The 14,961-nt window shown below is 32.4% G+C and overlaps 2 protein-coding genes across 2 annotated transcripts; one reads left to right on the top strand and one right to left on the bottom strand.

The window, feature by feature from the left end:
- Positions 1-2,048: 2,048 nt before the first annotated feature.
- On the bottom strand, positions 2,049-11,015 carry LOC131674493 (myosin-VIIa-like). Its single transcript, XM_058953204.1, has 28 exons — positions 11,004-11,015; positions 10,805-10,918; positions 10,297-10,443; positions 9,900-10,084; positions 9,706-9,830; positions 9,386-9,642; positions 9,157-9,316; positions 8,966-9,096; positions 8,512-8,907; positions 8,056-8,439; positions 7,432-7,778; positions 7,063-7,237; positions 6,932-6,976; positions 6,683-6,871; positions 6,420-6,611; positions 6,143-6,356; positions 5,735-6,084; positions 5,467-5,663; positions 5,201-5,405; positions 4,955-5,131; positions 4,644-4,888; positions 4,397-4,566; positions 4,153-4,337; positions 3,750-4,085; positions 3,352-3,684; positions 2,874-3,292; positions 2,707-2,804; positions 2,049-2,434 (listed from the first exon to the last, which is right to left on the bottom strand). The coding sequence occupies exons 1-28, from the start codon at positions 11,013-11,015 to the stop codon at positions 2,049-2,051; spliced, it is 6,174 nt and encodes a 2,057-aa protein (XP_058809187.1).
- Positions 11,016-12,193: 1,178 nt separating this feature from the next.
- On the top strand, positions 12,194-14,955 carry LOC131674485 (protein l(2)37Cc). The gene is given in 5 exon segments (XM_058953192.1): positions 12,194-12,241; positions 12,664-12,770; positions 13,016-13,437; positions 13,513-13,656; positions 13,658-14,955. Coding segments are annotated over 4 exon segments (819 nt in total). The 5' UTR covers positions 12,194-12,241; positions 12,664-12,682; the 3' UTR covers positions 13,823-14,955.
- The last annotated feature ends 6 nt before the right edge of the window (positions 14,956-14,961 follow it).

Raw genomic sequence — 14,961 nt, 5'->3', positions numbered from 1 at the left:
AAGCTTCGATCCTTTTTGAAATTAATAGCCAGTTTATCAGCGCGCGACGCGCGTGTGTAACAAGTGCCATTTACTTTATGTTTCATGTAATTTATAAATGAGTATCTATACCATTGATAATTTTTAAATTATTGATATATTTCACTACGGTATCAACATATTTTTGTTTGGATGAGATTAACTTCCCATTTGTTTTGATTGTTTTGATAGACTTGATTTCTCTTTAATTCGAATTCGAATCGAATCGAATTTTTATTAACCAATGAGGAACTGTTTTAGCGTGATCACGTATAATTCGAGATGATTCAAATTTAACTCGCTTGCTCGCCTTTAGGCTCTCTCCAGAAAAGATTCGAAGGTCAGAAAACCCCGTAGTATTTTGCCATAGTTGCCTTATTAGGCACGCCTTAGCCACGCGACCTTATTAGAAAGAGACAGCAGTCTTCATTCTTTTTCTCTCTAAACAAGAACGTTGCATGTAGTCTCCATGGAGCATTAGCAGATCCACGGGATTGCGGTGTTATCAATATAAGTGTATCCGATTGTGCAAAGGTTCTATACTGAAACTGCAATCGGATGGACAGGTAATTGTTAGTTTACGAGGATCATTATTTGTTTTAACTATTAATATTTCCTAATTTTTACAATTTCACTCCTGACATTATTCACGAAAACATTCTTCCATACACATATATCACTTTTCACAAACATTTAAGATGTATGTATGAAAGTGAAAATATAAGTTCAAAGAGAGGAAGATATATCTTTTCAAATAGATTTTCATGATCATGACAGTAAACTGATTTTATATTTACCAAATTTTTAATTCCAGTCAAATTTTATATATACTTTCAACAACGGTTCATACGGTATGTGTATTATGCCGTGCATCAGAAATTTATCTTTTTTATATTTGAATGTTTTTTTAATTAATAAATTTATATTATAGATTTCATTAATGTATATCCTAGATTAGTTCTCAGGAACAATAAGAAAGGTTCAATGGTTAGTTAAAAAATATGGATATTGGTTTCTAGCAATGATCTACCGCTATCTTATACAATTTATGTTGAATTATTGGAAGATGATAGACTAATACTCTTATTTTTACATAATGGTAAACAAATGAGATTAGAGCCATCGATAAATAAGGGTAATTCTAGTTCAAACTTTGAACCAAAAATTTGTTATAACGAGTATATTGATTCAGGTAATTAATCCAAACTTGTTTATTTTTACATTTTTTTAAATAAATATATTCATGTTTTATTAATTTTTGTTTATTTGCAGTTTGCTGAAAGTAAATGGTTATTTAATAGTACATCCGATTAAAATTCTAATAATAATATATTATTCTGTCAACAGTGTTACCGATCTCCAAAAACTTGTTCTAAGTTGGTGATAAATCCTAGTGCCGTAACGAATGTGATCATTATCAACATCAAAACGCGGATAAATCTATAAGAGTTTGTTAGATTATAAGATGATATAATCTTATTATTTTTATACAAAACGTATTTGAGAGTTTATTATGATAAGCCATTAATATTTAGAAGTTAACAAATATCTGTGCTGCTAAACATAAAAATTAACAAATCTTTTTTTTTTTCATTTCTTAAAACAAATCGAAGAGTATTAATTTCTTTGTGATATTACTTTTCTCCAAGTAACAATTTATTATTATTGTTACTAGCCATCAATGCTCAAAAGTTGCCAAAAACCTTTAATAATAGGTTGCAGGTAACAAATATTTTTTTTAGTTTATTACAATAAAATGAAAATTTTTATTTCCTATTGCTGCATTTAATTAAGGTAGAACTGATATTATGACTATCCAATAGTCTAAAAAGATAAGATTTGTCATCTGCCAAATAAACAGTCTTTTACAATGCTTTTGATAACTATTTTTAATATATTATATTATAAATTTTAATGTGTACAAAAATCATATAAAATCAATAATTGATTAAACGTGTACTTTTTTGTGAGTATATTTAAGAAATATGTATGAAAAATTAAAAAATAAACATAAAAGCAATACAACTCTTTCACTGAACAATTGAACTTTGACTCTTCTGTGTCTTTCCATCATTTCCTTGCAAGAAGTCTATATATGATGATATAAGATCGTCCATCTTATATCCCAGCGTAGTTTCACAAAGTAACTTGCATCCATTTATAAAACCACCAATAGTCATATGGAAATAGGTGTCGTCGGATGACCAGTTGGTTATGTCGCTGAAGCCGTACAACGCTAGAATTTCTTTGGTTAACGGATGAATGATACTTACTCCATTTTTATTGATTGCTAAAGTAATCAACTCGGGAAATCTGGTTTCCATCGTCTGACGAACGTCGAAAAAGGCTGAACCGAAAGTTGGCCACTGATATACTTGTTGGAGGAATCGTTCTTTTGCATCGTCTTGAGTAAGACCTAAAACTTTCATTAAAATGTATTTGAATCGCTCTATTTATTAGATAGATCGTTAAACCAAACAATTTAGAATTAATGATTACATTAGAATTGCAAAATCAAGCCTGTCTGACTATATTCGTATTTATTTACTGATTATATTCATTAAGGAACATGAAATAGTTAATTTTGAAAATAATAAGATAAAATAAATATATCAAATATCTTATTCGGGCGCACAGGTCATTTTCATCGATAATTACTATTTATTGAAGAATTAGTTAGTACGCTACCTTTGTAATGACTGTGGGCTGCCACAATTCGTTTTCTCCAAGCCTTAGGACTAATCATTCCGATCATATCAATAGGGATGTATTCTTGCAATTTCAGACTGAAAAATAAAAATAATTGTCGTTATATCACATTATCTGTCAATAAAATTATGAATAAATTTACTAACTGCATTTGCGAAAGATCATCCTTGTTATCCCCGTGTGTGCTGATATAAATTAAAGCCGCCAATTTGACAGCGTCTTTTTTGCTACATTTATGATATCCTCTTAGATATTTCGTACTTTCTTGATAATAATGGAACTTAGAATCAGCATTTTTATCCCGACCAGGAAGACAATCAATCCATATTTTCTTCATGAATAATACCTGATATTTCGTGTCTAACGGAGTACTTGGATGCGCACTGTTCAGTCGAGTTATCCAATCTATTACTTCACGAATAAAGTCGAAGAAGAAATAATACATCGGCATAGATATTATACGATCTGAAATCTTAAAGTACAAGTAGAAGCATTCGACACTGTGCAGTTGAAGCTTTCTTGCGATCTCTTCGCATATGTCTTGTGCTCGGGTTGATGAATGGATCTACGTTTATTTTTCACATTAATATGTTTTCAACAAGTATCAAGGATGATCACATTTACCTCAAAATCAGCGTCGGTTGAATCAGGGAAATAAATTTTCTGGAATATGTGCAATCTTTTAAATCGAATCGCTTCGACTTCGATCATACATGGTGGATATATCCTGACAGTTCCAGAGTTGACGACCTTATTTAACTTTGTTAAACAATCTTTTGCCACGATACTCTCCCTGCTATTCAAAAATTGTTCCAACTCTTTGCGCACTAAGGGACTACAAGGCATTGCACCGGTTGCTAACCACATCAATTCCCAGCCTCGTTCTTCACTCAGTCGTATCTTATTGTCTGTTAGTTGTCGCATTATTTGACAGAACAATTCATCTCGAAGTAATCCCTATTCGATTAAGGAAAAATAAATAACGTACAAAGGTTATTTATTGGAATTTGAGAATCACATACATCTGTCAAAGCAGTTCCGAAAATACTGTCTGTATGTTCGGTGCCGATCCTTATTTGTTTGTTACTTGGCAGATCGCCCATGTATTTCATTACATTCCTGAACATTAGAACAGCTTGCTGTGATTTTTCCTCATCGTCAGATATCTTTTTCATCAATGGAATTTTAATTGGTTCTCGAGTGTGTTTCCATAATTTTTCAGCCTTACTCATGATTGGCTTGAAATGTTCATCTGCGAATTTTTTCAGATTGTGTTCCCGAGACACTTTCAAGCTCTGATTGAGATCGAATTTTGTTCTGGTGATGGATTCCGAAGTAAAATTTCCTTTGAATATTTCCTGTTATGGATGTTGAATATTAATTGTCAGAATAAAGAAATATATAAGATTAATATTTTGTACTTACCATTGATTTGAGCGACGGCTTTATTATAGTCTGCAGTACATATACGCATTCGCAAGGGAATTTGCCTCGAACGCCATTTTTCTCACCAATGACGTAAGAGCAGGTTAGTACCGTGTGGCCGTTACATCCGTCAACTAATTTAATAATGTCGCCTTTTCTCAAAGAAAGATGTGTTCCAGAATCTTCTGTAAATTGTATCGATCCATAACAATTTCACCAAAGTGCATCAATAGATTTTACTTACCATCGTCTATGTAATCTTGAATGGCAACGACGTATTCCGATTTTATTTTGAGACTGTCCAAAATGAAATTCACGAGCGAAACAAAACTTTCGGCTTCAAGACTCTGGAAGATAAATTCTTCCCTTTGAATTGTCGATATGGTCAGACTATTAAACAGTGCGTCTTCATGCCTGAAATTATTGAAAATTCAGAGAAATAAATAAATACGTTTAAATCAAGATGAAATTATCATTTCAACAAAATATACTTTTGATAATTGACTTCGTATATCTCGTAGAAATTTAACTTGTGCAAAATTCGCTCCTTGTTGTCAAAAAAGTATATGCCCATCGAATTGACGCCAATCATGACGTTTGTCTGACTGAATTCCGGACCAAAGATCTTTTTAGCTTCATAGAATTTCGAGAACAGAAGGGTCCACTCGTTTTTGGCAAACTCGATGATTTTTTGCTTGACTTCGTTGCCGTCGACTTTTACGTTTGCAAGAAATTCCTGAGAAGAAGGAAAGAATGTACTTCTGATATTCATTACTTCAATCCGTATTTGAATTATACAAACCTTCCTGTACGCATATAAAGTGAGTTTGTCCAACCTCAACAAATTTTGTACACTGTTCTTTTGAAGCATATAGTTTGGTATAAACATATGTAAGACGTGTTTGAACGGCTGCGGTAATAAACCATTTCCACTGTATACGTACAACTGTCTCGCTATCAGCATGACCAAATCATGTTCCTTTTGCAGAATTAAACACGTTATTATTGTAAAATAGTTATTGACAGCTCCAACTACAAAAATATTTACATTTTGGCATCTATATTCTCCTAGTTTAAGTCCCCAACATATTTGATCGTATATAAGATCCGTAGCAATTTTATCGAAAGTAGGGTTGTACCAAGGTGAAAATATTTCCTTTTTGAAGATCAATCGCCACTTTGCATCTCGCTGTATATAACCTTTCTCCACAGCGTATTGTTCGCATTGCGATATTGCATCCATGACGTGTTGCCTAATTTACATATTTCTTTTAAATATAAATACCATGTTCAGAAATATTGTTGTTCACTTACTTTTCTGCACCTAGTGACATGAATTTATCATCGATAATTATGAAAAGTGAGAAACCGAATATGTCTCTGATTCCGAGGGCTCGAGATAAGCTTTCTACGATTTCTTGAGATATACTTGCGGAATCGGCCTTTACACTTCTTAAACTACTGTCCATTAATTCTACTTGCAACGTAATAGCCTCTTTGTACTTGACCGACTGAAAGTATATTAACATACTGATGAATGTCGTACGAGTATTTTAGTTCAACGGATCATACGATACGAAACCTGCATTTCAATCCAACAAGGCGGCTGAGTTCTTGTGCCATTCCTAAATGTTCTCATCAATCTTTTTTCGCAAAAATAAGCAAATTCGACTGGGCCCCTCCTTATGAACGACTTGAGGTACATTATCAGTCTTTCTGATGGTGCAAAACAACCGAGGCAGAGAGAAATGAGTATCCAACCTTTTGTAGATGATACTTTTGATGGATTACGTATTAATTGTTTGATGATTTGACTATATATTTCGTCTTTTAATTCTGGGCGAAGTATTCCATGACCGATTATGAAATTTAACTTTTCCAAGTTCGATCTTGGTACGTTGAGCCAATTCTCATACTCGTTGTATACGATACCTTTAAAATACGTTATATTAACAAAAGCCGATATTCGTGGAATTATTCAAGTAAACACCTTTTGCAATAATATTGTTAAGCTTATTTTTCTTTTTTAAAGTCAGTCTCAGAAAATGTTGGTTATCATTCTCTATGGATTTTGAATAATTTTTTGTCAAGGTCTCGCTCACTGTATTCATTGCTGATTTCTTACTGTAACTTTCAACATAATTATCTGGTTCTAGCAAATCTCCCATAAATCGTAAAATAGTTATGGATAGAGCTTTCGCTGCCTGTTAAAATCAAATTCATATACACAAAGAAAATTCTACTATGTTTTTTATTTTTATCCGTACCAGTTGGTCTGACAAGCGGGGAAGATCGAGAAGCGAGCGATTTAGCGGCTTCTTTGAAAAATGTGAAGATGCATTAGCCACGAAATAAATAGCAGCAAATTTATGGAAATCGTATGAAATTAAATCTTTATCGCATAATTCATCAGTTCCTCGGAGAGATCCTGTTATAGCTAGTTCGTTTCTAAGCATGTCCTATATTAAATGTTCTTTTTTAAATCATCATATGTTGCAAATGGATTGTGCGATGAATCAATTAAACTCACGTTAAAAAGTTTACTTGACGTTTTTTTAGAAATACTACTCTTCCTCCCCTTATCTAAAAAGTCGAAGATACTGTCGATATTATCATCGTTATTTGACTGCTTTGGATCGTTCTTATCTGAACTTAACTGTACATTCGTTACTTTATTATGAAGAGTTATCAGTTTTTTATTCTCCAGTATTTGTTTTCTCTGAAATAAAGTTTGTTATTAGTGTTACAGTTAAAAATATCATAATTAATATAAATTTACCTTTTCTGCGCAAATTTTTTTAACAATATATCGTCGACAAACTGCCTGTAAATATGATTAATCAAAATATTAAGAAGAATGATTTTGCAGTTAAATGTTTAAAGAAAATTCACAGTAAAAGTCTTATTTACCTGAAGAGATATGACAATTCTTCTTTGCTGTTGAAATTTAACTTCGTGATATCGTGATCTAATACGAGATTGTAGTCGGAGAATGCCATGTTGAATTTTTAAATATCGATATCTTGGTCCATATCCTTTCCAAACTTTTTGAAGTATTATTACTGCTTTTCTGATCTTTAAAAACCTGGTCAAATGTATTGTACAAATATTTACTGTACTTATAAGTGCTTATTTATAAATAAAAACAATCACATCTTATCACAGAAGACAGGCAGAAATAATCCTTTGAGTATATTATTTTCGAAATTCCAATTATCGTGTGCAAAAGAAGTAATTGAGACTTTGTTTAGTAAAGATAAACTTGAATGAGTAAAGTACCTTTTTCGATAAACCCACATTCGAAGGTTCCTTTGAACGATGTTAGCATATCTTTCTAATACCTCTTTCTTTTTTTTTTCAAGTATTTCACCATGATAGTCTTTCAAAAATACTTTTGTGTGTCCTAGGCAGAAATCATTTTTACCTAAGACTTTCTTGCAGATTTGCTCCGTTACAAATCTCTTGTCTGCCATACGGGTCGGATCGATCCCCTGAGTTAAAGCTCGGAATAATGTGGAAAATTCGGTGTACTCGTAGCGTAATGAATAGCCGGCGCGTCGAATTTTGGCTGTATCTGCTAAACCTGAATAGCGAAGTTGTCGAGTACAAAGTGTTCTATCAAAAACCTGTGAAATTTCAGTAAATGTAAATAAGCTTACATTTAAAAAAACACGTGTCTGACCACATCGATCTTTATCTACTGAAATTGAAAACATGTTTATTGACGTGGGATAATGGATTAAAATAATAGCTAAATCCTAATGATGAATCAAAATCATCATAACCTATATCCAGCACATTGATTTTCTCATATTTTTAAATAAAAAATAAACTCACGTAGAATACCATAGATATGGTCAGACTTGCCAAAATGCGAATCTTAAGCAAATGTTTGATATGTACCTCTGGCAATTGATTTCCATTAGGTTTAATGCACCTGATGAAAAATGGATTACAAGAGCGTAATGTGCTCAACAGTGAATCTAATGAGCTTCGAAATTTCATTGAAACTGTCGCCGATCGTTTGTTAGAATCTCCATTTATAACTAACTCGTCGTTAGCAAATAAATTTTTGAGAAATGTGTTCGTCGACGTATTTATTAATTGTTTGATATCAGTAGAGAAAATGTCGCGATTTTTATTAAGAAATCCAACTACATTATAAGTCACAGGTCCTGCATAATGTACAATTCCAAACTCGTTCATTGAATCAGATTGTAATTTGACGAAGCTGGTGTTTACTCCATGAATTAATGATATTTTCGATAGCATGCTTGAATCAGAACCCTAAAGAATCAATCTCTCATTAGGTAAATACACGAAGATCCTCTAATAGCTAGCTTCTACTGAGAAATATACCTTAGGAAAAATACTTTCTTCGTCGATAAGTGACATAATATTCAGCGGTTTGGTGCCAATCATTTCAATTATCTCTTGATTGTCAACAAAATTAATTTTAATCCAAGAAATACTTTCGGAAGTGTAACTTTCTTGCTCGATTTTAAATATGTTTTGCACAAAAAACTGTTGTAAACTCTCATTAGCATAGTTAATACATAACTGTTCAAAACTATTGATGTCGAAGTTTTCGAAACCTGAAATGTCTAAAATACCTATTGTGTTCTTTGATCGTGATTTAGTATTTTGTATTGTATTATTTATTTCCCGTAAAATATTCTCGAAGATTTTTTCGTATATTAGTTTTGCAAATGCATCCCGCACTTCTCTCGCTTGGTCTTTGGTTAAATTACTGACCTAAGCATATATTTTAAATTAGAAGAAGATATTTTTGATGGTTGAATTAATGTCATACCACTTGTTCTTTCTTAGCATAAATAGTTTTCTTCGTTAATACATTTGTCAAATTAGTTTGATCGACTTCTAAAAAGTCACATAATCTTTTTAAGGTAACGTCGTCGTGAATTTCGGTAACGTCAGTATGATCTGTAAAAAAATGTTATTAAATCTTCGTAAGACTTAGCTTTTTTCAAAAAATTGACCTACTTATTGTCGTGGATTTGTACTTTAAATTTCCCAGATGCAGTATCATCACGAGTAGGCGGATAACATTAGTAAATGTGGTTTCGTTGTAATTTAATACTTGCATCGCAGCTTTGACATTCGCAAACGTTTTCGAGTCGTTTCTACCCTTGCACAAAGCAACCTTTAGAAAAAATACCACAGATGAAATTTTTAACGACTCATTAGTAATCGTAGATTTGAAATAATATACCCCGTGTAAGTATTTATAATCCAATACACTTCCAAGATGCAATTTTTGTTTTTCGTCGTGGCTGAGTCCCGTGAGGATAGCATAAAAAATATGATAATTCCTTTCATTCTTCAAGTGTGTGACGATTCTACTTTTCTCTAGCAAGTAATAATCTATTCGAGCTCCTTCTATTTCTCCCACACTATTGAAGTACACATTGATATATTTTCCAAATCTTGATGAATTTTCGTTACACTGTGTCTTTGCATTGCCGAAAGCTGAGCAATTGTATATCGATTAATTTTCATTAAAACGTACAAATTAAAGTCTATGAAATATACCTTCAAGAATAGAATTCGCGTCTAAAATTTGTTGTTTTATCCACGAATGACCCCCAGCACTTCTGGCAGTTAAATATTGCAAAATCAGTTTTGTACTTTCAGTTTTTCCAGCTCCACTTTCTCCGCTAGCGCGTAAAATAATAAAATGTATTTTCTCGTATACATTACACGAAATCAAAATTATATCGACTCACCTTATGATGATACATTGATCGCGTTTAGTACTTTTCATGTTTCGGAAACACTTGTCACTAGTTGCAAATATATGCGGTGGTAATGTTGTCGATTTCCTCTCCGAATACATCAACACTTCCCTTGTTGAATAGATATCTAACATTTGGTAAGGGTTCACAGCTATTAGTATGTCTCCTATGTATGTCTGTAATATATTTTGTTTTATATTTTAATTGCCATGCCATTTTGAAAATATTGACTGAAGGTAAATAAATGGTTTATCGAAATATTTTTAGACATAATGACTGATATTTAATCAGTTTATCAGATATTTCGATAAGTATTTTAGTTGATCTTTGCCGACAGTAAAAAAATAATTTCGAAAACGAAACTATGTATATTTGTATTACAACGTACGTAAATTTGATGATTTTTATAACGGATGTGAAGATTTCGCAGGATAACACACTCTTCCAAATCACTTAAGTGTATCATATCATCTACCGGGTCAATGATCGATGCCTGAACGGACTTCAAAATTTTATTCTGTGTTGTCCATTCTACCTAGAAAAATAATTATACGTAAGAGCAACCATACTATTGTTCTTTGCACGTTCAGATTTCGTTAATAAATTCAAGATTTAATTTTACATCAAGACGAATTTTTAGATAAGATAATGCTTTTCAACGGTAACAGCTATAGATAAATAATACGAAGTACATGTGTTTACTCAATGGGTTACGTTTTACAAGCGTATAAAATGTTGATTTACGTGGAAAGGCTTATTTTTTGCGTTATGCGTTAATGTGCACTAACAAGGACTCTGTTTAGCGTGATTCAGCAGAGTGACAAACGTGCAGGTCTTGAATTCAAAAATAACGTTCGTGAAATTGATCAAGTTGGGGTAAATTATAAAGTACTCACTTTGCCGTCGTCGTCTTCAACTTGATTTTTTTCTTCTCGAATTTGACAATCCGATAGGCTTTCGGGATGTCGAAGTCCCCCTTTAATTCCATTTTCGATCCAAACGTGATTACCCTAGCATCAATCAATAAACAATCTCAATACGCGTCAAATAAGAAAGAGCGCAAAGCATCATTTCAGAATGTTACGTTCTACTTACTTCGGAAAACATGTTGATATTGAAAAGTCAACATAAATGAAAAAGACAGTGAGTGATTATGGAGTTTCGATAAGGAAAAGAGGTGACGAGACGCAAAGCATGGCTGAAATTTATCGACTGTCGTTGCGCGCGCGAACGCCCAGCGGCTGCCGTAGCTTGCGCGTTGTCACGTATACCGCGAGATATCGAATGGTTGAATGGTTGAATAACGTTATCTAACGATCGATATAATCTGACGAAATTAAAATAGTCAGCAGCTTGGTAGTTTCGATCGATAATTTTATCTTATACTTTTCACCCAATTGCTATTTTATCGCTACTTGACGATTAGGCTGGATGTGTAACTCGATTGTATCGCAATTTCATTTTTTTACCAGCTGCTTCTATTGTATTGATATTAGATGAGAAATTAAGGTAATTAGCTGACCGACTTACTAGAAAAAATGAGATACTTTTCATTTTTAACCTCATAAGCTTTCGAAATATCAATTATGTTGTGAGGGTTTATTATAGAATTCCGTTGAGTAAAGTATTCGTGTAATAATATGTACATCATTTATTTAGAATGCAAATTAAAGCTCCAAAGATTTTCCCGAAGCTTAGCTTTAAAATATATTTTCACGTTACGAAGCTTCTACAAACTTCATAGAAAGATTCAAATTTAAAGTATTTCCTTATGTTTCGTAGTTGATGCATTCTCCGCTCGGCGAATACTGACGCCACTGTCTAGCGCGCTACGGTGAAGAGAAAAAGCTTCTGTTTTTTCGAATCGAATAAGAATAAAAAGAAGAGGTGTTGAGTAACCAAGAAGACCACAGTTCATCTTATCTATCGACTTACATTCATATTTTTTTTAATTAAATTACACTATTTTTATATATTCTAGTATAAGATTAAATATAGAACTAGGTTTCAATATTTACGTAATACTATTTTTTATGAACTATTAAAACCTGTCTATTCAGAGAAAATCTTATACAGGAATCTTGGATTGTAATAAACGTAGTTGTTACGCTGCATTCTGTCGTGATTAAACTCATAGCAATAATCAAACTAATAAACAATCCAAATAATAAATAAATAAATCATTTAGCTGATCTGTGATTTATTCAGCTCTATATGATGTATGAAAAAGTCACGTGACTGTACACACATGTGGGACTACTACTGTGAATCGAATGTCGACTCCATCTTCACTCTATGTAACGCCGCACACGAGGATAACACGACGATAAAAAGTTAATTCCCTTACAATTTTGTTACGTAAGAACAACTGTTGAACTTTTTCTTTTTACTAATTTAAAAACAGAGGATAATATTCATCTTTGGTCGATTATACATATTTGTGATATTGGAAGCCTAAGTTGGTAGTGAAAAGCACGTTATTGGGCACCTTCTTGCAATTGTACCGGTGATTCAAAAGTTTGTTAATATTTTCGTTATTAAAGTTTGCTTAGAGTATTTATTATAGTTTAGATGACTTTTTCATTATTTAACGACTCTCACATTGTCGTATTAGTAGTCTAAAATAGGTTAAACGATATTGGAACATGTCTTGTTTCAAGGTTAAGTTGCGCGAAGTATCTCCATGTGAGAGATATACGTAAGTGAAAAGTGTTGCATCATATAATTTGATAATTTGTCTAAATTGTGTTTACAGATAGTTTATTTTCTAAAATATGGCTGGACAATTCTTCAATAGGATTGGTCAACTAGGTTTGGGAGTAGCTCTTGTTGGCGGTGTTGTCAATTCAGCACTTTACAATGGTGAGTTATTAAGTCATTTTCTTATTGCATCTCATGTCATTTATGCTTTATTATTTTCACTTTTTGAAAGATGCTTGCCAAAATATATTTGTTTTGAAGACTGATAAGGTTTATCTTATCTTTTAATATTATCATAACAAAATTTTGTAAAACGTATAATATTTAAAATATACAATGGGTCAAACACTGCTTCATTCCATCCGAATAGTATAAATATTGATTCTTTAGCTTATCTAATTTTTTAGTTGATGGTGGTCACAGAGCTGTCATCTTTGACAGATTTTCTGGTGTTAAAAATAATGTAATGGGAGAAGGTACTCACTTTTTCATTCCTTGGATTCAGAAGCCAATTATCTTTGACATCAGATCAAGACCTAGAAATGTGCCAGTAATAACTGGAAGTAAAGACTTGCAAAATGTAAATATTACTCTGCGTATTCTATTTAGACCAGTGCCTGAATCTTTGCCAAAGATCTATACAATTCTTGGTGTTGATTATGACGAAAGAGTCTTACCTTCCATCACAACTGAAGTATTGAAAGCAGTTGTTGCTCAGTTTGATGCTGGAGAATTGATCACTCAACGTGAACTTGTATCTCAAAAAGTCAGTGAAGATTTGACAGAGAGAGCTTCTCAATTTGGTTTCATCTTAGATGACATCTCTATTGTATGTACATAAACAACCAATTACATAACTTATAATTTCCAGTTTAATTAATTTCTTGTTTTTACAATTTTCTAGACTCATTTAACTTTTGGTAAAGAATTCACTCAAGCTGTTGAGTTAAAACAAGTAGCTCAACAAGAAGCAGAAAAAGCTCGTTTCCTTGTAGAAAAAGCTGAGCAACAAAAGAAAGCAGCTGTCATCACTGCAGAGGGTGATGCCCCAAGCTGCTAGTTTAATTGCCAAATCTCTTTCAGATGCTGGTGATGGTTTGGTAGAGCTTAGGAGAATTGAAGCTGCTGAAGATATTGCATATCAACTTGCAAGATCTAGACAGGTTGTTTATTTGCCACCTGGTCAAAGCACTTTGTTGAGTTTACCACAGTAAAGGATTGTAGAAGTTGTAAATGACTAATAGGAAAATGTTTACTAACAATCATTTTAATAGCACTAAATAAATAATAAACATCTCCCTACTTATTAAAATGACACTGAAGATAAGTAAACATCTCCCTATTAGTCATTTACTATCTGTTTTCCCTACTTTCTATGAGCTATAATAGTACTATTAAGTAGTACATGAAAACCTTTCTTATTTACAGATAATCAGAATCCCTCTATCAGTAAGCCTGATTATCAGTAAATAAGATATATTTTCATATCCGACTTAGTTATACTAACATTGCTCATCTTATTTTCAATGTTTATCTTAGTAGTACTAAGGTGAACATTGATTTGAATACAGGGACATGATTTTAGTATTAGTTACGCTATCTTAAAATTATTTTAAGACACCGAAACTAATCCTAACGAACAAAAAAAAGAATCCCTCTTAGTAATATATACAGATTATTACACAGATGGACTATCTTGTATGCGATCATCAATAGTGCTTTTTGTAAAAGATATCGTACTTATGTAAAAAGAACAGTTTTATAGATTCATTTAAATTTTGTTTTTCACTGCAATACGATGTTCTTTTCATTTTTAAAATACCCTACACTATTTTCTTTCATTATTGAAATTTTTTAAATAGCTCAAAGTTCTTATTTTAAAGTAATTTGTCATAATTGTCCAAGTTTGGATTAATAATGACTAATTAAGTATGATGATCAATCTTTATCATAGATATTTTCGTAATCTTTTTTAATTTCTATTAATGTAATTAAATTTTAGTTTTGCATTTAATTAAATAATATTTTAAAAGCACTACTTGATTAACAATACTATTAAATAATGATTTTCGTAAAAACTATCGAAATAATGCTACACGAAATGTATGTAATACAGCATTGAGCCAGAAATTTTATTCATGAAAAAAATCGACACGTCAATCAAGAATTTTTCACGAATTCCATCCTAATGACCGATCAAACACGTCGTGGCTTGCAGACTTGACTGCTTATGTAGTAGAAGATGATCCATCACACCTTCGCGTCGCCGCGGGAGATCGCGCGCGCGTAGTTCACACCTTACGCCTCCCAGCTTTCGTCACTTGTCTTATGATGATGCCCGCCTATGATGAAC

This window comes from Phymastichus coffea, unplaced genomic scaffold (assembly GCF_024137745.1).
Source record: "Phymastichus coffea isolate CEN01 unplaced genomic scaffold, Cenicafe_Pcof_1.1 PCOF00248, whole genome shotgun sequence".
Taxonomy (NCBI): domain Eukaryota; kingdom Metazoa; phylum Arthropoda; class Insecta; order Hymenoptera; family Eulophidae; genus Phymastichus; species Phymastichus coffea.
This window is presented reverse-complemented; position numbering and strand designations above follow the sequence as displayed.